Source organism: Opisthocomus hoazin, chromosome 2, assembly GCF_030867145.1.
Source record: "Opisthocomus hoazin isolate bOpiHoa1 chromosome 2, bOpiHoa1.hap1, whole genome shotgun sequence".
NCBI classification, from domain to species: Eukaryota; Metazoa; Chordata; class Aves; order Opisthocomiformes; family Opisthocomidae; genus Opisthocomus; species Opisthocomus hoazin.
In genome coordinates this window covers 120,930,755-120,950,886 of record NC_134415.1, presented here as the reverse complement: position 1 = coordinate 120,950,886, position 20,132 = coordinate 120,930,755, and the positions used below count along the sequence as shown (strand labels likewise).

The 20,132-nt window shown below is 45.7% G+C and overlaps 1 protein-coding gene across 3 annotated transcripts; it reads right to left on the bottom strand.

Annotated features, from left to right (window-relative positions):
- Positions 1 to 1,512: 1,512 nt before the first annotated feature.
- On the bottom strand, positions 1,513 to 19,483 carry LOC104332041 (uncharacterized). Of its 3 annotated transcripts, none has more exons than XM_075414884.1 (24): positions 19,356 to 19,483; positions 18,132 to 18,224; positions 17,979 to 18,037; positions 17,752 to 17,844; positions 15,989 to 16,116; positions 14,488 to 14,634; positions 13,595 to 13,666; positions 12,478 to 12,645; positions 12,289 to 12,385; positions 11,208 to 11,425; positions 9,411 to 9,564; positions 8,371 to 8,579; positions 7,029 to 7,146; positions 5,943 to 6,148; positions 5,192 to 5,309; positions 4,944 to 5,110; positions 4,721 to 4,821; positions 4,517 to 4,638; positions 4,346 to 4,396; positions 4,068 to 4,251; positions 3,862 to 3,985; positions 2,761 to 2,857; positions 2,447 to 2,548; positions 1,513 to 1,930 (listed from the first exon to the last, which is right to left on the bottom strand). In XM_075414884.1, the coding sequence occupies exons 2-23, from the start codon at positions 18,158 to 18,160 to the stop codon at positions 2,466 to 2,468; spliced, it is 2,745 nt and encodes a 914-aa protein (XP_075270999.1). In that variant the 5' UTR covers positions 18,161 to 18,224; positions 19,356 to 19,483; the 3' UTR covers positions 1,513 to 1,930; positions 2,447 to 2,465. The 3 variants fall into 3 exon arrangements, with proteins under 3 accessions (XP_075270999.1, XP_075270998.1, XP_075270997.1); XM_075414883.1 differs by lacking the exon at positions 19,356 to 19,483 and adding an exon at positions 18,273 to 18,668 and having other exon boundaries at positions 18,132 to 18,201; XM_075414882.1 differs by lacking the exon at positions 19,356 to 19,483 and adding an exon at positions 18,308 to 18,668.
- Positions 19,484 to 20,132: the final 649 nt, after the last annotated feature.

The following is a 20,132-nucleotide window of genomic DNA, read 5'->3' as shown; positions in this document are numbered from 1 at the left end:
AACTGCAGTGGTATGACCAGAGTGATTCCTGAAAGCCTAATCCAAGACAGAGTTTAAGCCCATAGGCCTAAAAACTGCCATGTAGGACAGGAGTTAGGTGCTGAAGTTCCATCTGCAACACCTGAGGGAAGGGAGTAATCCCAGGAGAGCCTAGATGCAGAGCAATACACCGTGCAATGTCCTGGCTGAATCGTAGCTTGGAAAGACACCTTCAAAGCTGAGCAACGAATGCCTGACCCTAACACGTGTGGGATTCAGTGTGAAAAATATCTGCCACAAACAGCAACCAAGGTAGGAGGAGGAAACCAAGGACGTGGAATTTCTCTGGCTTGTCTGTGAGAGTGTGGGAATCTGAAACGCCTGTTGAAATGGGAATTTGTCTCACCTCCCTTTCCCTTCCAGTTTACCCGCAAGAGAAAGATCTCCCCATCTGCCAGGGGGTGGGTGGATGGGCGTGGAGCGCTGCTGGGCCGCTTCCTGGCTTTCCAGGGCAAAAGGGAAAGATCTGGGAAATCTTACTGGCTTCAGACGCGTTCACCTGAATCTACTCTGCGCAACTGCAAAGCAAGCAAAGATTAGTGACACACCACCAGACCTGGTGCTCATCTGCGTGCAACCAGTGTCCCGTGAGCACTGGGGAAAGAAGAGCTAGCATTTCGCCATCGTTGTTTAACCTTCATTCCAGTTTACAAATTGCAAAAGAACTGCATTTTAGATGAACAGAAAGTTGACCTATGCTGATGAGTTACTGCTAACATTAAAAACGGCGAACGCACGGGAGCAGTAAGCTCGCTTGACTCTGCAGTGTGAGCTGCGGGCAGCAGAGTGCACTGCTCATACAGCAGAGAGGAGCCATCTCCCCGGCGCCTGCGAGGGGCTCCTGGCATCCCCGGACCCTCCCGCTCACTGTCACAGAGCTTAGCCCTGCGGTAGATACAACTTGAAGACTGCATTTCTTCAGCAGTCATCACAGGCGTGGTGGGAAGCGTGCCACGCGTGTGCGCTGCTCGGCGTGCCTGCCCAGCCAGCCTGGGGACCCCCGGGCTGTGGGAGCCATGCAAAACTGCCGGCTTCGGTGCGATTGCCCCCTCTTCGCTGCTGTTGGACGCCCGCTCCTGCTGCGGGCACACCTGCAGTTACCGTGCGGGCACAGCCGGAGGGTGATTACGGGGCTCACGCATCTGGTTTGTCACTGATTTTTAAAAAATGTTTTCTGTGGGGACAGAAAACAAAATGACCACGTGAATTGTCCTTTTTACTCAGAGCATCCGTCTCGTCCCGTTTTGTAGAGTTAGCCTTTTGCATACGGGGGCAGGTGAGAGGAAAGTGAGGAGCTAACAGGTTTCCAAGAAACTGGGGTCAATGCAATGTTGCAGACAAAAATCTGCATTAATGGGAAGAAAAAGCATGCCGTTGCGTTGGCTGTGGAAGATTGCTTGGCTCTTTGAAGCCAGTGTTGGTATGCTGGATGGTTGATGTTGCACATTAGCAAGGAGGTGTTCTGCGCTGACATTACTTTGCATGTATTTTTATTTGACATTTCAGATTTGCACTTTACATTCACGTGGGAGGATTGGCAGCCACTGTACGCAATATTGCAAGAAGCAGCCATAATCAGGGCTGGAATAATTTTAGTGATCTGCAAGTCCATACTTCAGCAGCTGGAAGAAACAAGAAGTGTTATTTTGGAGCCTTGGGTTATTTTCTGCAAAGTTTTCTTTTGTAGCCGCTTCAGGGAGGCAGCAGGTTACAACATTTACTAATCCTGTAAGCAGACCCCAGCACTTTCCAGTGTTATGGTGCTGTCCCGAGTCCCACAGTCTGGTCTTCTCACTTCGGGCAGGATAGTTCTGGTGGTCGCTGAAAGAGGTAGCTCTTGTGTCCGGCTGCACCGTTGAGAGAGCAGCGAGCCCGGCAGAGCCTTTGGGTGCTGTGGGAGACACATGCGCAGTGAAGCGAGGAGTGAGGCTGGAGCGCACAGCTGCGTAGCTCCGGTCCTCCAAAGGCACACGAAGCTATAGGATAAGCCCTGACAGTCTGGGGAATTTGGATCCTTCAAAAGAATTTGGAATACAGTAGTGATTTGTGCCTTAGTGTTTGTTTTTAAAATTTTGGATCATTTTCTTTCAGACTGGGGGCAGTCCAGGTGAAAACCTGTTGAAATAACATCTGGTTCCAAAACTGCCTGCTACAGCCCAACTCCAACAAGCCCTGCTTTACTGCTGACATCTCCAGAGCCATGCCACCTGTGTTTGGCTTGGCAGGTCGCTCTCCTTCCCTCACTTATGGGCTCGAGCTTAGACCAGGAGACTGCAAACCCTGTCTTTTCCCTACTTCTTGTCCCAGAACTTACAATTCTAAGGTCTTGAAGGACAGGCTATGCATTGCTTGTGCCACAAAGCATGGTGACCTCTCTAGGTGAGTACGCAGGGCCTGGTGTTCTTACCAAATTAGGTTTCCATGCGTCATCGTAGATCTGGATCAACAATCCAAACTGGTCCAGCTAGCACATAGCCCTGGAGGTTGGCTGAAGGGTGACCTGGGAGGGCTGAGAATGACACACAATGTATTTGTGTAGTTTTTCACAAATGCATACGTGCTGCACACTAAGTGCTAATGTATTGAAGTATGAACTAGAGGTCATGTTACACAGTCCGTGTTCAAGGCGTGTCAGATGCAAAACCAGAGGTCCTAAACCCCTTAAAAACATCAGGTCAGGAGTGCTTCTTTGCAATGGCTGCTTTTCTTCTGAACACCTACCCTTCCTCTCCTCGCTTGAGCTGCACTGGGCTCTGCAGGGACCACCAAGTGGTATGTTGGCAGGAGAGCAGACTGCTGCTGAACAGTGCACGTACATCTGAAAGAAAAAAGTAACCACCTGGTCCACATCAAACCCCTCTTTGCAGGGCATGGTTTTGTCCTTTGTCCACCTTTTGCAGAAGTTACAGCTGATTAGACTTAGGCTTGTCTGAATGCTTGCATGTGGCACCTTCTAGCTGAACCTGCTTTGAATTTCAAATTTGGTGTCAAAGAAGCCCTCGAGCAGTTTGGTAACTGAGAGGCTGAGACGCGCGAAGTTAAAACCTCATGAGCTGCAGTGAGGCTATGTATCAAAGCTAGACAGAAACTCCATCTGGTGCTAGAAGCAGCTGCCCACTTAGGAAGCAGCGCAAGCCAGAATTGCATCATGTTCATTTGCAGCTAATTCGTGAGTTGAACTGCTTATGAAAGGCCAAGTCAAAAAAAATTGTGGCTACTTAAGCTGCCCAGGCAGGGGTACTGCCATGGCGTGTATCAGTCCATGTGCTGGAGTCCGCTCAGCTGGGTGCAGTAAGAGCAAAGCACCCTCGGGTGTCTGTTCTGGGTCCTCTTTGCTCTTTTTAGACTTGTTAGAAGAGGACAGAACCTCAAAAGTTTAAGGCCAAACCCGCGTGCCTCTTCTTCCCTGCCCGTTGGGCTGGCATCCGAGGAGATGGCTGCCTGGCTGGGACAGATAGGAGACAACAGAGCTGAACTTCATGTGGATGTTATGGCATATAAGTTGACCTTTCTGTTCTAGACATTTTGAGTTGAAGAGCTATGAATCTGATCCTGTAAGAAGTCAGAAACACCATATAAAAATTATATTTACGTATCAAACTCTTTTGTTTACTCCAGTTAGTCAAATCTCAAAACTGAGTTGCAGAGCAGATTTGAAAAGAGAGCTACATTAAAGCTGCACACCAGTGAGGCTACTTGGGTTGAATGCTGGCTAGGTCTTCAGTCTGCGAGGTGTTTAAATCGGCTATTTTTTTAAATGGTCTTAAGAGGCTCAGGGGAGAAGGTCCATGAGTGGGAGGTGAGCCTTTGACTTCATCTTACCTTTTCCACTCGAAGTGCCAGGGTCCTTACCGCTAGCCTTTTGAAGTGGGAAGGATGTCTTACTCTGGGGCTAACAGCCACCGGGCAGAACTCTGCAACATACTCACTGCTGTTAATCGGGCACCTGTTTGAGAGAGCAGATCAACAGATCTAGAATAAATCAGGGCTTTGCTGATGAATGCATTGGTCATTCAGTAACTACTTGCCCATCCACAGTGACGTTCCATCTTGGGGTGCTGTTGAAGTCTAGAGACCCAGTTACCCAGCAGCTTTCCAGGTATAACTCAGCGTTGGGGCTCTCATCTTTCAGCTCCACCTCGAGAAACACAGGCTCCGCAGGATGCTTGAGTATTGCCACGTTGGGTTCATAGAATTCCACAAAAGATTCATCTCAAGAAAATGTCAGGGGAATTTGTTGTTTTTTAGTTTTATTTAAATTAAAGCAGATTTAGAAATTTTCTGATATTCTTAGAAGGAGACTTACCTTTGGACACTCTTGAGACTACATTCAGGGCTTGTCTTACCCTTCTGTATACTGCAGAAAAGGAAATATTAGTGAGGTTCTGTAGTAGGAAGCAGGGCATGTCGTAACAAGGGAACTTACAACTGAAAATGTCACAGAAAACATGAGAAATGGAGGAAGAGAATTGCCTACCTCCAATAGCTGATCTTGGTACCATCGTACCAGAGCCAAAGGGAGATGATGTGGATGGATCCCTAGAGAGGGCACCTAGCACTAGTGTCTCTTTTGCTTGGTAGTAGCACGAGACTGTTAATCTGTAATAGGAGAAAGGATAACTTTTGTGTTGGCTTTCACTTTCTGGCAGCGGTACCAGTGTCAGTGAGCAGTAGCTCCTACCTGTAGTCTGGGTCTCTTGTGACTGTCGGTACACTCCGTCTTGGAAGAGTCTCTTTTTCATAAGAGATTTCATTTTCATAAATAATGTGATCACCTTCAAACTGTGCATATGGGAAGCTCGTTAAAGATTGAATCTTCGCAGGAGCTGGGGCAGGGGAACAAAAGAGAAAGTGCAGGAGAGACAGACTTCCAGCAGAGGCACCTGCTCTGGCCATGGGCTTACCCTTGCTGATGTGCCACAGGTAGTGACATGGAACTTGAAGAAGGCATGTCCTTCATCATACTCTCTAGGCTTGCAAGAGCTGTCCCTTAGTTTGGTTTTACTCATATCAATGGCAGGAACTGTCTTCATTTGGGCAGATACCGTTATAGTACCATCTGGGTGGCATACTGAGAAAATCAGAGGGCTGGTTATGACCTCAAGGAAAGAATCACAGATCTTTTTATTGATTGATCACTTGTATAACTTACTTATAAATGCTGAAGAATTAAAACTGCAGCTAACGGAGAACATCTGTAAGGTCTCCATAGTTCTCACTTTCCTTAGGGCAACATCAAACCTTGCTTTGATTTTCTGAAAGGACGCTTCCTGTGAAGGAGGTGATGGAAAAGGTCTCCTGTTAAGGCATGTGATCCGTATGCGCAAAGTTCTGCTCTTTAGCTTGTGCCACTTGAATACCAACAAGTCAAAAGAGCTAAGTCAGTGTGAAGACTCGAGCTTGATGCAACATGGGGGCAGAAGTTTTCTGGTATAAATTAATTGGTCACTGTCACAGAGGTAAATTTCAACTGATTATTGTAGAATAGTTCAGATGTTTATTACAGCATCAGTTTTCCCCTGCCATGTCTTAACATTTCTACAAAATGTTCCTTTAAAAGAGCTTCTTTCATAAAAGCTATATTGAAATATTGTTTCTGGCTCAGCGCAGATGGGACATTTTACCTCATCTTACTAAATATGCTGAGGAGTTTGTTTTTGAAGACTCGGTGCATATCTTTTAGAGACAACTTAGCACTGCATATTACATAATGCATGGCATTACCAGAAGGGTCCATGCCCGATACCTCTTGTCCTACTTGCGCTGGCTTGGAGTCCTCCCCTCTGGAGGTTTTCCAATACATTTAATACTGCAGCACTACAAACTGTCACCGTAGGACTGTGGCTGTAGGAGCAAACAGTCCTACATGCTTTAAAGAAGGCATTGCTGTATGGTTCGTGTACCTCATAGATAACTCCCACAGCAAACAGAGGTATTTGCAAGATCAGGTGGGTAGAATTGGTAGCTGCAAGATACCCATTGGTAAGCGCAACGTGCCGGTTCAGGAGCTTGTTACCAAGATACAGGTTCCAATACTGGTGCAAGCCAGAGGTAGGGATGGCTAGATACAGGTTTTCTTCGTCACAGTAACCAACTGCTTCTGGTAGTTCTGCGGGAAGAAGGAGGGATGAAGAGTGAGCAATGAAGGAAGGTTTGAGCGGTGATGTTTGGCCCAGGCAGGGATTTCTGTCACGGGTAAATTTTGCACTGGCACTGCAGCAGTGCTTTTACATGCATACTGGCATCGTCTGCAGGGCTTTGGCTGTGTTGTGGATGTAGCAGCTCGCAAATGGTGGGATCGGGAATCCTCGTGCTTTAGTGGTGGCCTGCCAGCTTGCTTCCAGGACTACTCTCTGTTTCAGAAAGGCAAGGCAGAGCTATGTATGTAAAAAATACATTTTTTTGGTCAGCCTTCTTTGCATTGAACCCAGAGCTATTTAAAAGATAAAATAGGACAGTGAGGAAACTCTGTCACCTTTGTGGCATCCAAAATGTAAGAAGTTTGAGAAAATACCAATCAGACCTCCTGAGTGTTTCGATAACCTGCTAAGTGTCGCTCTCAGTGGATGATTGTCTCCTTACAGACATGCTGTCTTTGGAGTTTGCAGCAATTTGTTTGAGTCCTGCCCTGGACGCAGAGGCAGAATCGCACTGAGGACAAACTGAAACTTGTAGCAATGTCTGAAAGTTTTGCCAGTAGATGTATGTTCAAGCTATGAGGCATCTTGTTCGCTGAGTTTGCAAGCCAACTTCTTCTACACACTAGTTTTTATTGCTCTCAGTGTCTCGAGGGCAGACTGTCTTGCCAGTATGCAGAAGAGCTGCCATCAGAAAAGCAGCAATTTGGCTATGTTACCAATAATGAGCTATTGAAGGGTGGGGTTTTCCCAAAAGCTCTCATCCTCAGCGTCAAGCCTTTCTCGCCGATCTCAATGAAAATCTGATCCATGCTGTTGATGCAAACCAGTTAATATCAGGGGAAAGCTTACCGATATCAGCAATCACACACTCCACCTCTGCAGAATGGTAATAGAGTGTCATCTCCGGACCCACACTTATAGTGTAGTTAATGAGGAGGGTATATTTCGTTTCATTTTTATTCACATACTGAAAAAGAGAGATGTGTAAGGCTGCAGTAGCAATGGCTTCTAGCACAGACAGGAATGTATATGCTGAGCAGCGCTAAATAATTATTCCAACACCCTCCTCTCCCCTGCAAATAGTCTCCAAAAACATCGCTTCAGTTCGCCTAAAACTATTCAGAAATCTGGACTGGATTCAACAGCTTTTTCGGCCAAGCATAAATGTGGAGAATGTAGTGCCTGTTCAGAAAATGGAGACAGAAGTGAACACAATGGTGTTTCCTAAGAGCTCGTAGAGGGAGATCTGGATCCAAATATTTATTCTTCTTTACTCAGAATATGGGCTGAACCCAGGAGAGCGAGTTATCAGTAAGACAGAAGGTGTGAGGAGATGCTGTGAGAGATCCCTCTCAATATCCTACTTTACCTCACTAAAAGTGCCCCCAAAGTAAATCCTGCTGTTCAACCTGAAACAAATACTTAACTTTGCTGAAAAGTTTTGGCTTGCTTTGATCCTTAATGCAATTTAACTTTGTTTTGACTGCAGCCTGAAAATTATTTGCACAAGTCCTGATTCTGTGCGTTCACAGTGTTGTTCCCTGTGACAGAAAATAACATCGCAGCTCTGCATGCTTTGGTCGGAACAGTGGTAGAGGACTTGCATTTCTGCATCCTTCCGCTAAAATGAAAGGTTGAATTCCCTCGGTGAGTTTATACTTGTTAGAAATATTTAGATTACAAATGGTCTGAAGCTTAACAAAATTACATTTAGAATACCCTGAGCCTGTCTGTATGTGCTCGCAAGGTGCGTGGCCTGTGCCTGCGGTCAAATGGCTCTGCATAAACGGTAGCTTCAGGAATTACTGGATGTTCATAACTGGTGTTTGCAGGATTGCAATAATTGATGTATTTTTACAAGGCACTCCTCTTTCAGGGGACAGCATTTAATAGCTATTTGACAAACCTCTTCCTGCTGGGCGTGCATTTGGGCGTTAGCCATGCTGACAGACACTAAAGGAACTCGTATGTCATACCATCTCATCACACTTGATGCTGAATGTTTCCCAGAGACCTCAGGAGAGCAAGGTGGGGACATACAAGCCTCTAATCTTAATTCAGATGAGCTCAGACTCATTGACACCTTTATGGTCGAGGAACAGTTGTTGGTTAGTAAAAGCCAGACCACGTTCTCAAAAAGCACTGCCCTACCTCCTGTTCTCAGCTGCTGAGGTGACTTGCTGTATCTTACCTCCTTTAGAACATATGGATCATCAAAAGAGACTTCCAGGATAAATCCTTTTGTTCTATTAGAAAAAGGAGTTTCATAAATCTTAAAGCCATGGTGCTGTGCTTCTCTTAGGGTAAATGGCACGTTTCCTATTGCGATTGCCACCAGAGAGACATCAGGAAGAAAGTGTCCAAATGCAATATTAAATAGCCTTTCCTCTGGCAGAGTATCTGTAGGGAGAGAACATCAAATTATTGCTGGTGTGGATCAAGTAACAAAGACGGTTGGGGTGGCCTCCCATTCAAGTTCCAGGAAATTTAGCCAACAGCCATCTCTTTAATGACTCTGATTAATGAGTGTTTGTGTTCTAGTCAGATCTGAAATACTCTGAGTACATGAGAATTGCTTCAAGCTGCAGAAGATTAACAACAAATACATACAACTTTATAGAAAGTGGGTTCAGTAACTTTCTAGAGGTGTGCTAAGTTGTGCAATGGCTTTCCTATAAAGAAATCTAGAATCTAGTTCAGCCACACAGAATATGGAAAATCTATCATAATACATGCTAAGAGGCTCCTTTTTCTTTTTATATCAGACAGCTTCAGAGATGTTTAGTGTCTTAATGCATTGGAAAATATCGTTAAAAAACATTTCTGCAACACTGGATGGCATAATGATTTCAGTATGGTCCCAACACAACAAATGCAGGCAGTTTGGGGGAGAAAATGCCATCAATGAACACTGTCCTCAGACAATTCTTCTCCCCAGTGTGATAAAACCTTTGAGCCAGTGCTCACTGGAAAAATCTGGATGTTAGTGTGAAAGAAATGTTTATGCTTTTGTCAGCAACTTATAATTTTAATTTCATCCCATAATGACAGGTGATAAATGGTACATCCATTAAGGCTGAAGGTTTGGGGTTTTTATAATACCTTCAATCTTGACTTTGGCTAGGGAATTGGAAGTAGGAGTTCAGAACTTTCTGATGTATGTAGATGTGTGGCCATGGATAACACAGCAAAAGCAAGAGATTGGTAAAAGTCAGTGAGAGGAAGACTTACTGTTGATAACAGTTGGTATTTGTGGCATGAAAGGTGTGGTGATGGATTTCATGACAGTATACTTCGTGGTTTGCCAATCTGCATCTGTCCATGTGTGCTCCAAGAACAAGTCAATACTGTAAATGACTCCATATAGACCACCAGATATGGAGCTCTGGGAGGTAAAATTTGTGATTAAGTCTTAATTCTCAATAGCTCAATAAAGGAATGACTAAATATCGTTAAAATTCTTACACTAGAAAGGGAAAATGATATTCTAGTACAGTCTGGGATGGATTTTGCTAGGGGAGTTTGTTTGTTTGCTTGGCCCATTTGTCTGGTCCATGTTTGGCTCAAATACTGCTGAGATTCTCCATAAGGAATCACAGAAGGTTGGAAAAAACCTCTAAGGTCATCAAGTGCAACTGTCAACTCAGCACCACCATGCCTGCTAAACCATGTCCTGAAGTGCCATATCCGCACATTTTTTGAATAGCTCCAGGGATGGTGACTCTACCACTTCCCTGGGCAGCCTGTTCCAATGCCTGAACAGTCTTTCACTAAAGAAGCTTTTCCTAATATCTAATCTAAACCTGCCCTGATGCAACTTGGGGCCATTGTCTCTCGTCCTATTGCTAGTTACTTGGGAGAAGAGACCAACACTCGCCTCACTACAACCTCCTTTCAGGTAGTTGTAGAGAGTGATAAGGTTTCCGCTCAGCCTCCTCTTCTCCAGACTAAACAGCCCCAGCTCCCTCAGCCACTCCTCATAAGACTTGCTCTCCACACCCTTCACCAGCCTTGTTGCTCTTCTCTGGGCACGCTCCAGCACCTTCCTGTAGTGAGGGGAAATACCAGGTTTGGGGGCATGGGGGGGGTGGGGTGGTCCTCATTAAGTTTAGCAAGTAACCATATCTGCATTTATTTTGTTACAATCCCTGGACTACCAATCATGTCTCTCATTCTGTCCCGTTTCACTCTGAAAGTTTGTCAGTACTTCCAACAGTTCTTCAGACCAAGCCTCTTGGTGTTACAATACACAGTGATGTGAGTGTCCACCGATACACAAAAAAAGTGAACTTCCAAAGGGGATAAGTCAAAAATCACACCAATATCATCTTTACAAGTGGAACTGGTAAAGAGCCTTGTGAGAATATTGCCAGCTCCTTTCTAAGTGTTCAAGGCCAGCTTAGACAGAGTTTTGAGCAATCTGATCTAGTCAAAGATGTTCCTGCCCATGGCAGGGGGGTTGAACTAGATGACCTTTAAAGGTCTCTTCCAACCCCAACCATTCTATTCTGTTCTATACAACATTTCTTTTGACACTGCCTCCGTACCTGTGAATTATAGATTGACAAGGAATATACTCTGTCCAAAGCAGGTGGCTGCACCCAAACTACATGTTGGGAACCTGTCTCATGCTAACTCATGCTGTCTGCGTGGAAGTTGTCTGGGAAATTACTCCTTGACTCAGGCCAGGAGTTTACCAGGACCACTTTCATAATGTAACAACACGGAGAATTGAACTCCAGTGCTCAGGAATCCCTTCACTCTTGTTTTATTAGTGTAGTTTATAGATTATTAGTAAAGAAGAATTTCTTGCTTCTATCATGTTTTGTAACCAGAGATACTTAGTTTCTGAGTAAGTGCTTTCAAAACACAGTGAAGTAACATCAAGGTGTTGAAATATTTCTTGTATCTAAGTATTTTAAGCAGCAGTCAATCCCTATTTGGAATGATTTGGAATGATCGTGATTTAGAAACATCTTCCATGGTGCAGGCCCTCAAATGGGTTAGTGTGTCCAGGTTTGTACTAACCTTTAGCTTGCCTCCTTCTGCTCCAATAGGGATGGTTATTCTGATGTGTGTCTTGTTGTGCTCCAGTAAGTAGTTCTTATCCTCCGGGTTTACTATGACTCGACCATCGACTCCCATTAAAATGTTTTTAGACAGGAAGGTGGATTCTTGAACCACTAATGTGGGGATAACACTTGGCACAGTCCATGTTAGCGTAGTATCAGTGAAACTGATGCCATCTGTTGAGTTAGGCAGACAGTTCCAGAAGATCATGTGACTGGAGTTAGCAGGGAGTGAGTCCGCACTCTGCAATGGCTGCCTCTCCCTGGCTGCTTTTCACCAGGGTACCTCTGCTGCTTGCGCTAATGAAACATCTGGTAGGATATTTGCCAACTGATGGCTGTTTTGTCCCAGAAACCCTGGTGCTCAAAGTAGACTTGAATCACCAGTTTCAGGTGACTAATTAATTTATTCGGAAGCACTGACGGTCGTGTTCCCAGATAGCTGTTCTGTTGTCCTTCTGATCCCAGGAGTGTTGCCTTATTGGCAAAAGCAGTGGGGCACAGAACCCCTGTTTGGACCTGCACCTTGAAATACTGTCTTTGAGATCACAAGGACTTAAAACCTCCTGCTTCCTCACCAGTTGTTCAAATTAACACTGATCTATGAAAGGCAGAAGGTGCAGCCAGCACTGTTCTGCAAAAAGCCAGGCTAGTTCTGCCTCTCCAGAGAAAAGGACTAGGTGAGTCCCAAGAATGCACAACTGCATCCCCTGTGTGGAATTATGTGACAGGGGAGAGCCAAGGCTGTGAGATGAGTCTAGGACAGGCTCCCTGGCCCTTGTGCAGCAGTTTTACTTGTCTCCAGTTCCCTGCATCTAATGTGGGAGTTTGAGAAACCACCGACAAGGCACGACACTGCACTGGGAACCCAAGTAATGTAGCGTCACAGCAGGGACTAAAGCCATCGACTCTTAGCTCACGTTGCTCTGCGGGCAGCTTGTAAACCTCTTCTCTTACAGACTAGGTCACAGGGAAATGGGGACACTGTGTTTTCTACTCCTTAGGCGGTTATTTTTGGTGAGCAAGGAAGAAATCCTTACCAACAGGACAGGAGACAGTTGTGTCAATCAGCAAAAGCAGCCACCGCTGCCTGTACATGGAAGTGGAAGTGACCATGTTCATATTTACACCACTGACCTGTTGGGATGCAGGCAGAAAAAGAAGACTGATGTTCTAGAGAGGCGGTGGAAACAGCACAGTTTTGTGTCCGATTGAGAGCAACAACTCACCGCGCTGACGTCAGACTCGTTGCTGTGATAGGGCGCGCGGAGGTACACTCGCGACAGCGTGTTATTGAAGCTGTAGCCCAGTTTTGCTGCATCGCTTACCGTTATTCTCTTTCTCCCTGATGGAGAAACAAACATCAGTTGCCATAGCTGGTATGCAACATTTTGAGTCTGCAAGAGAGAAATGAGCTGCATCAGATCTAAGTCTACCAAAGTCTCTTAAGAAACTAGTTGTAGCACCAGTTTTCCTGTTAGAAGCTGGAGTAACCGGAGTGGCACTGTACACTACTAGTTCACCCCAGGCAAGAAATACCCTTGATGTATATAAAGAGAAGGAATTCTGTAGCTCTTTAAGGCACTTTTAGAGATAGTTTTATAGCAGCCCTGGAAGAAACTTAGACTGGTGGCCTTGGACAAATCCCATTGGACTAAATGCCTGTGCTGTTAACAAAATGATTGCCTTCATGTCTGTCGATTGCTGGAGCGGTCCCGAGGCCAAATGACAGACTACCTTTTATAGTATGTAACTGTACTGAGTCAAAGATAAGAAGAGAGAAATGTCTGTACTGGTCTAGAACAGAGTCTCCTGAAATGATCACCGTATGGGAGGATAGTCGAAAGAAAAATTGGGCACAAGGAGCAAGACATGAGAAAAAGCAGACAAGCATATATATTCCCCCCTAATACTTTCCAGCCTCAAATAATTTTCAGCTCAGCGACTCCTGAGCTATCTGTAGCTTCTTTGTATTTTGTATGTCTTACTGGATTTCTCGTCAGTCAACTTTTCCAGACTCTCCTTCAGATCAAGCAAGCTTTCAGCAGCCACAACACCTTTTGGCAAGGAGTTTGATAGATGCACTACCCATTGTGCGAAGAACCGCCTACCTTTGTCTTGAACTCAGTTTTCACTAATGTAACAAGCATACGGCTCTGTTCTCCCACCTAAATGTCTGCTTGCAGTCTAGAGCTCTAAGAAAACTTGAGGGATTTTTCAGCGCTTGATGGCGTCTTTGCCATCTCCCTTTTTTTTGACAGAGATGGAGCTGTGCCCCACAAATGACTCGTGAGACTAGTGAGAAGAAGCAGGCTAGGAACTGTTAGGAAAGACTCCCCGTCATACCTCTGGCAGTGCTGACATCCACGCTACGGTGTAGTCATTGGAAACTGCAGGGACATCGGTCTTCACTGACACCTGGGGACACAGAGGAGATTCTTTGGGAGACAACAAATTTTCAACATTATTACAAGCATGGGGAGCAGAGAGAGGGCTTGCAGATTTCTGCTCCAGTCTCTGTCAGGATTTAGCAATTTATATTTACTGGAAGTAATTAAACTGTTTCTGAAGAGGTTCTTGATGGTGGCGATTTCAGTAGCCTTAAAATGAAAGTTAAAGCCATAGCATTTGTGGTGGTGCATGTACAGGGAGGGAATACTTTGTGTATAACCAGGTAAATCAAAAGTCCTGTTTCATATCTGGTAAGTTGTAAACTAGATCCCGCTCTGGACACTTTCAGGGGCATCAGGGTGTCTCCACCAGTGTACAGGGAAGCAGGCTATTGGCTTTAAAAGGACTGTTTCCCTCTTCCCCCACAGGCTGAACACCTGAAAATGCAGGATCCCCGTGTTCTGTCTCACAATGATGCCCTGCGAGTTGCATGACGCAGCAGGGGTGCCGCTCTGCAAGCTCTAGGATTTGTTATTTCAAATATAAGGATGACGTTCTGACAGATGCTGCAGCACTTCATAACGTAGAGGTACTCAGGCTGGCCTGCCTGGTTTCCGATTTTGTTGCAGTGGCTTGACTTATATCATCTGTGCAGTTAACTGAATTTCACTGCATTTGAAATACCCATGACATGTAAATGTGTTACTAATAAGCACCTACAGTTAAACCTTCTGCCGAATATCAGCAGGTCACTGTTACGCATGGTACATAGTGTAAATTCAACTTCTGGCAGGAATTTGTGGAGGTTGCTGTGCCTGGCAGGGAGCTTGCAGTGGGAAAGCTTTTACCTCCATGTAGTTTTCTTCACACACAATTTCTCTTGAAGCCCAGGAAGAATAGGAGCAGTACATAGGGTAGGTGTAGGTCACAGCTGCCCTCATGCTTGCAAATGAGGAGACCTTGATGTTCACAGTCAGTGAAAACAGCTCATCTGCCTGGGGAGAGAAGCAGGCGATTCGGCAGGTAGTGTGGAAGGTCCCAGGAACGGCTGCATGGGACCGCCCAGCCCAGCATCCTGTTTCTGAGAGTGTTGCATAGAGACAAGAACAGATTGAGAGCTGTAATGACAGTTCCTCCAGCAGACCACTCTGTCTTAAGTGGTTTGTGTGCCGGGGCTTTCAGAGCCTGAGATGTTGCCTCAGTACTTACAGCCTTTGCCTCAGATCACATCTCAGCACTGTTCTTGCCACAGTATTAAGGAGCAGCTAGTCGGGGGAAGGTCTGCCCAATCTCACCATGTGGTTCACGTTCCTCTCGTTCATGACTGCTATGTGCCTCCTCATGGAGAGAAAGTACTGGAGCTTTTAGTTTGATGTAGGTATTTCAGATCTGTTTTACAAATGCTGTTTATTGTCTATCTTGACCAGCTTCAATAAGCGCTCCTTTTGGTCCTTCAGCTCTCCGGGAGCCAAGTACTGTGCTTCTATCTGACATGGATGTCTGTTTTTCTACAGAAGAAGGCAAAACCTTTCCAGAGAAATTTCAAGTCTGGAAATCCTGGTCATTGCACAGCACGCTGTACACCCCCCGTTCTTGTTAGCATAACCTCTGCCCAGAGAATTTTACCTTATTTTTTCTGTGGGGCTTCCAGAACCAACCAGACTAAACATGGACAAGCAATGAATTTTCAACTCTGATATGTTCTGTTTCTAGGTACATTTCATCTCAACTAATGTTTAAAAATTAGAAATCCAGGCTACACTTTTACACATGTTTTAGGAAGGGGTGAATCACCTTCCGGAGATGCCTGTTTCTCTCCATTGACTATTGTGGAAGCGTAATCAACTAGTTTAGGCTAGACATTATCTTTTAGATGGCTAAAGTTACATGAGACAAATCTGGGTCTAATAGATGTGTGTGATCTACACTCCTAGGCATGTGTTAACAGGCACATTACCACACAAATTAAGCCAGGAAATGATCTGCCAGAATCACACTGCAAATGTTGCTTTTTTCAAGCAGATGCCTACTTCTTTCCAGAGAGGCTTTCAAGAAACTCTCTGGCAAATCAGCAGCTACACGGATATGCTTGAGAACTGGCAGCTAGTCAGCAGCATTAGGCTAAGTGTCATTTCATGGAGAGAGGAAATCCCATGTCAGTCACACTGAACAAACCTCGTACTGGAGAGCCATTGCCTGTTCATTTCTACACACCATCAACACTAAGTCCTTGAGTTCACTATTTCTGGAGTTCTCAAAGCATGCCATTAGAATGCCATATAACACCTCCATCTTGCCTTTTTGGAGAGGATGTGCTGAGTTGTTTTCAAGCCCATCTCTCAGTCTTACCTCGTTGGCCACATGACAGCCAAGTACTGACGCACGGAAGATGGGGTTGCCCCACACGTCTTCTGACAGGACATAGCCACAGCGAGATGCTAGTTTCTCATCCAGCAGAACGGGGCCAGCATAAGGATCTACAGAGAATGGGAATGACGTGTGGGATGGAAACCTCAGGGCAAGTCACAGGGCAGAGCGGTGCTGAGGTCCCCTCATGCAACTCTCCTCTGAGAAGAGGTCCACTTGGGTTGGGTCCTCTCCAGTAACGTGTGCTGTTAAGAAGCTGGCAAAGCTGTGCTGATACGTGTTAGAGTGCATGAGACAGCCTGGCATGTCTCAAGCTCACCTACATTATGCTTACTTTAATGCCCATTTCTTTGTGTCCAGAAGCTGTGCCACTGCTGCCTTGAAGTACTATGACAGAGAGTTTCTCTGTGGCATCACATACATTTCTCCCTTCTTGATTTTACTCTCTAGAAAAGAATTATGGGCTGTTAAGCCCATCCATTTCTAAAAATCCTCAAGTTGTGATAATCTGCTGCTCACTCTGGTCAAAGGATGCAATCACAGATCGATTTTATGGATGAGCACTTCTACCGATTGGTCAAGTTTGCTGCTCGTCTCTGCTCAGCAAGGCACTGCGTGCTGTTCAGCTTATGGGGGAGCCAAGTTACAGGCATGATGGGAGCTGGCTGCACTCAACTCTTGATGCTGGTAGAGTTAATAAAATCATATTTTGTCAATTATCTGCCCTCTGATTAAGAAACTATTTTAGTCTTGGGTTAGAAACAAGAATCTGTACAAATAGATAGGGTTTAACTAGCTGCCATTGTAATGTCCAGATTCGTCTGTCATCTTTATATGTTGAACGGTACTAATAACTGCTGTTTCAGTAGATGTATTCTTGCAGCCAGGATAGACTAAGGAGATAAGTGAGAAGAATTTTGGAAGAAGAGGGAATAGCTTTTATGAGACCATCTGATAGAGCTGGAAGAAACAAACAACCTTTTTGTGCCTGAAGGCTCGTTTGTTTTTTCCAGCGATATCAGTTGCTCTTGTAAATGCTATCACTTCTCCTCACACCCTTGCTGTGCTTGACTTTTTCAGTTCTGCCTCCAAATCAATTGAAAAAACCCAAAACCCAGAAAAAGTGGACTGATCTCAACAGAAAGAAATCTGGTTGGGGTAAAATCACATATTTTTTGCAATCTGATGTGGACATTTTCTGGTTTTCATTTTGGTGAAGTAGTTTTTTGTTTTCCTCAGCAAAATGGAAACCCTTTGTTCAAGCAGAAATAGGGTATTTAACTGCCATTGTGGTGTTAAATAAAAAGGAAATTAAAAATAAATCCTCACAGAGTGTGTGTTTTCCGGGTGTTACCCAGCCTACACTGCTGTTGTGATTTGTGCTGTCCAGGACATATCCAAGCTGCAATGTCGCCTTTGTTTTCCTTGCTCAACATCTGTAAGGGCTCAGCAGAGGACAGAAGGAAAGCCGAATGTCAGTCCTTCCTCCTCAGGCCATCCTTGCTCCTTTCCCCAGCATGTTAGTTGTAAGGGGCAAAGGGGACTGTGGCTGTAGATGCAAGCCTTACTCATCGGTAGGAGTATTGGCCAAATTGAGGTGTGAGAGGCAAGAATGTTCTGCAAGTTCTTTGGGGTCAGTTACCAACTGTCACGCGGCTGGCAGCAGCATCCAGATCACAGACACTGTGATCACTTAGGTGATTCCCCAGCCTACGTGGTACTCGGGGCAGCCACTTGTGACTCACCAGTGATTTCCAGTTGGAAGAACTTTCCCTGGAGCAAGAGTTTATTCAGTTTCATCCAAAAAACCCTGGAGCGGCAACAGCTCTCTGCAAAACCTGGTGGGAGCACATATAGAGCAGATGAGCCAGCAGGACCGGAGGGCAGAGAAGAGGTGCATCTTGTTACAAGCAGAATAACCGAGTTCTCATCCTCGCCTCTCCCCGCTATCCTTTTATCATGTTTCACCAACCTGGGGGAGCCATCTGCCTCCCTTGCCCCAGCCAGAACAGCAAGAAAACCAGCCAGATCCTGCAGTATAAGTACATGGACAAATGATGGGGTGAACAGAGGAAAAAAAGATCAAGATGGAAAATGAATGAGGCAGCAACCAAAGTCTCGTTACCTGCACAGCGAGTAACCCACAGCCTCCATCTGTCCCCAGAGACCTGTTCATGGGCGGCAAAGTCCTCCTCCTTTAGAAGGAAAGCTGACTCAGCTGTGGAAAGGGAACTTGGTCAGGGCCAGGAGGAAAGGTATCGCTGACCTGTTACAGCAGAGATTGTGCCGTCTTCTCCAAACCTTGTGTGTGAATCAGGAGAGGCCAGTGGCTTCTGTCGTGGAGGGACAGAATCCTGTCGTGGAGGGGCTGAATCCTGCAGTGCCCTCCAAGGTTATCTGCGCTGCTGGCGGTGGGAGGCAGCCTGCCTCTGGCTGGGAGGGCAGAGCACCCTCCTGCCAGGTATTTACAAGGTCAGACGCTGCTGCTGAGCCTGATTTTACTGAGTGCAGCAGAGGGTGCTCGGTGCTTTCCATCCACCCCTGGGAAGTAATCTCATTCCTTACGAGCCAGTTGGGTAGCTTTGGCTTCAGGTCTTAAGAGCACATGAAACATTTCCCCGGAGGTATTTTAATTGGGTCTACACAGGAAATACATTTTTGTTTCTGTGAAATGTCCCAGTGACCCAGCCATGCCAGAGATAACAGCAGTTCTTTGGCAGCTACGCATTTCGCTTTTGTGGATCCAGTTAAGTCGCCCTTTGATTTGTTTGATTATTGGAGAGTGTTTTGGTGAAAACATCTTGTTTTTAGAAGTACTCCGATATCTCTGGATCAGTCAGACCATGTTGCAGGTCTGTAAATGGCCAAACAGATTGCCTGGGAAGGGAAAGTCATTGCGCCTGGTGGGAGCTGTGGCTCTGGGACTCCAAGTGCCCCAGGAAGCAGAATGGCTGAGAGGTTTGGCGAGGTAAAAATACAGCTTGTGTGGCATTCATGAGCTGTGGTGGGGTGAGAAGTACAGGACATTTACGTTGACATTTTAGCCATTGAAACCCAGGGCTGAATCTCCTTTTTGTCCCTATTTTGGGGCATTACCCAACCATTCTTACCTGACTTTGGTTCACATGCAAGAGCAGAGCTGTACTGTAGAGATGAGATTGTTTTTACAGTATACTTCACACCGCTTCGGGATAAAAAAAAGCCAGAGGGCACGTCCACTCACAGGACACAGGGCAACCAGTGTCCTGTCCTCCTCTGTCCCCCTCTCTCAGAGGACCTCTGCAGGAACAGCAGAACCCACACTACTTCCCTGCCAGACATTTTATACGATAGGGAGCTGGTGGCATACCTGTGTGAATGCTCTGGAGCGGAGCCCTGGGGCTTTAGCAGTCTCCTGAGTAATGTCCTTTGGCCACAAGACCCTTTCGCATTCAACAGGAGCTGAAGTCCAACTTCTGCAACAAACTTCTCATGAGCCTGCGCAGGACTCGCTGCATGATCCTGACCTGTGTTAACTCTGCGTCCCCGGACTCAGAGTGACTCTTCATTGAATCCAGCTGGGGCTGGAATTTGGCTGGAAATGGTGGTGCTCAGATACCACAGTGATGAGTGTGGTGTAACAATCAGATCTTGAATTTTGAGTGAAAACTTCAGTATATTTGGATAGCAAACTGTTCCAATTTTGATAAGCCACTTCCAAGAGCTGTGTAGCATCTCTCTGAGATACTGAGAGTCAAGGTCTGAGGAAGCCATGTTAGAGAAAGAGTGATTGCAATTTATTAATGAACAGCCAACCATCAGGACAGGTACACGATGCAATTAGCTGCCTTCTTTGCACAAGCAGTGAGGAGATGAGTTTCCAGATCTTTGCACAACTCAGAGCATCGCGATTACTCTGTTTCTGGCATTGATCGTGGTTGTAAATGTGGCAGAAACGACTTTGGATGTGACATAGCAGTTGTGGTCAGTGTGCGATAGCCAGCTCTTGGTGTCGCTGTCAACCAAGCAAAGCAAAGCAAGTCCAGGTCAAATGCTTTTGGCTTCCAAGGATTGCTTAAGTGCTGCGGAAAGCATTGTTAGCATTGGGTGGCTGGAAGCATCGTCTGCTTGGGGTCCCTAAAGTCCC

Coding starts and splice junctions, on each gene's coding strand:
- LOC104332041 (XM_075414884.1), bottom strand. CDS start 18,160: ATGGAGGCTGTGGGTTACTCGCTGTGCAG. Junction 5,111..5,191: donor TAATTCTTCAGCATTTATAA/GTAAGTTATACA, acceptor TGATTTTCTCAG/TATGCCACCCAGATGGTACT. Junction 2,858..3,861: donor TGGCACTTCGAGTGGAAAAG/GTAAGATGAAGT, acceptor TTTTTCTTTCAG/ATGTACGTGCACTGTTCAGC.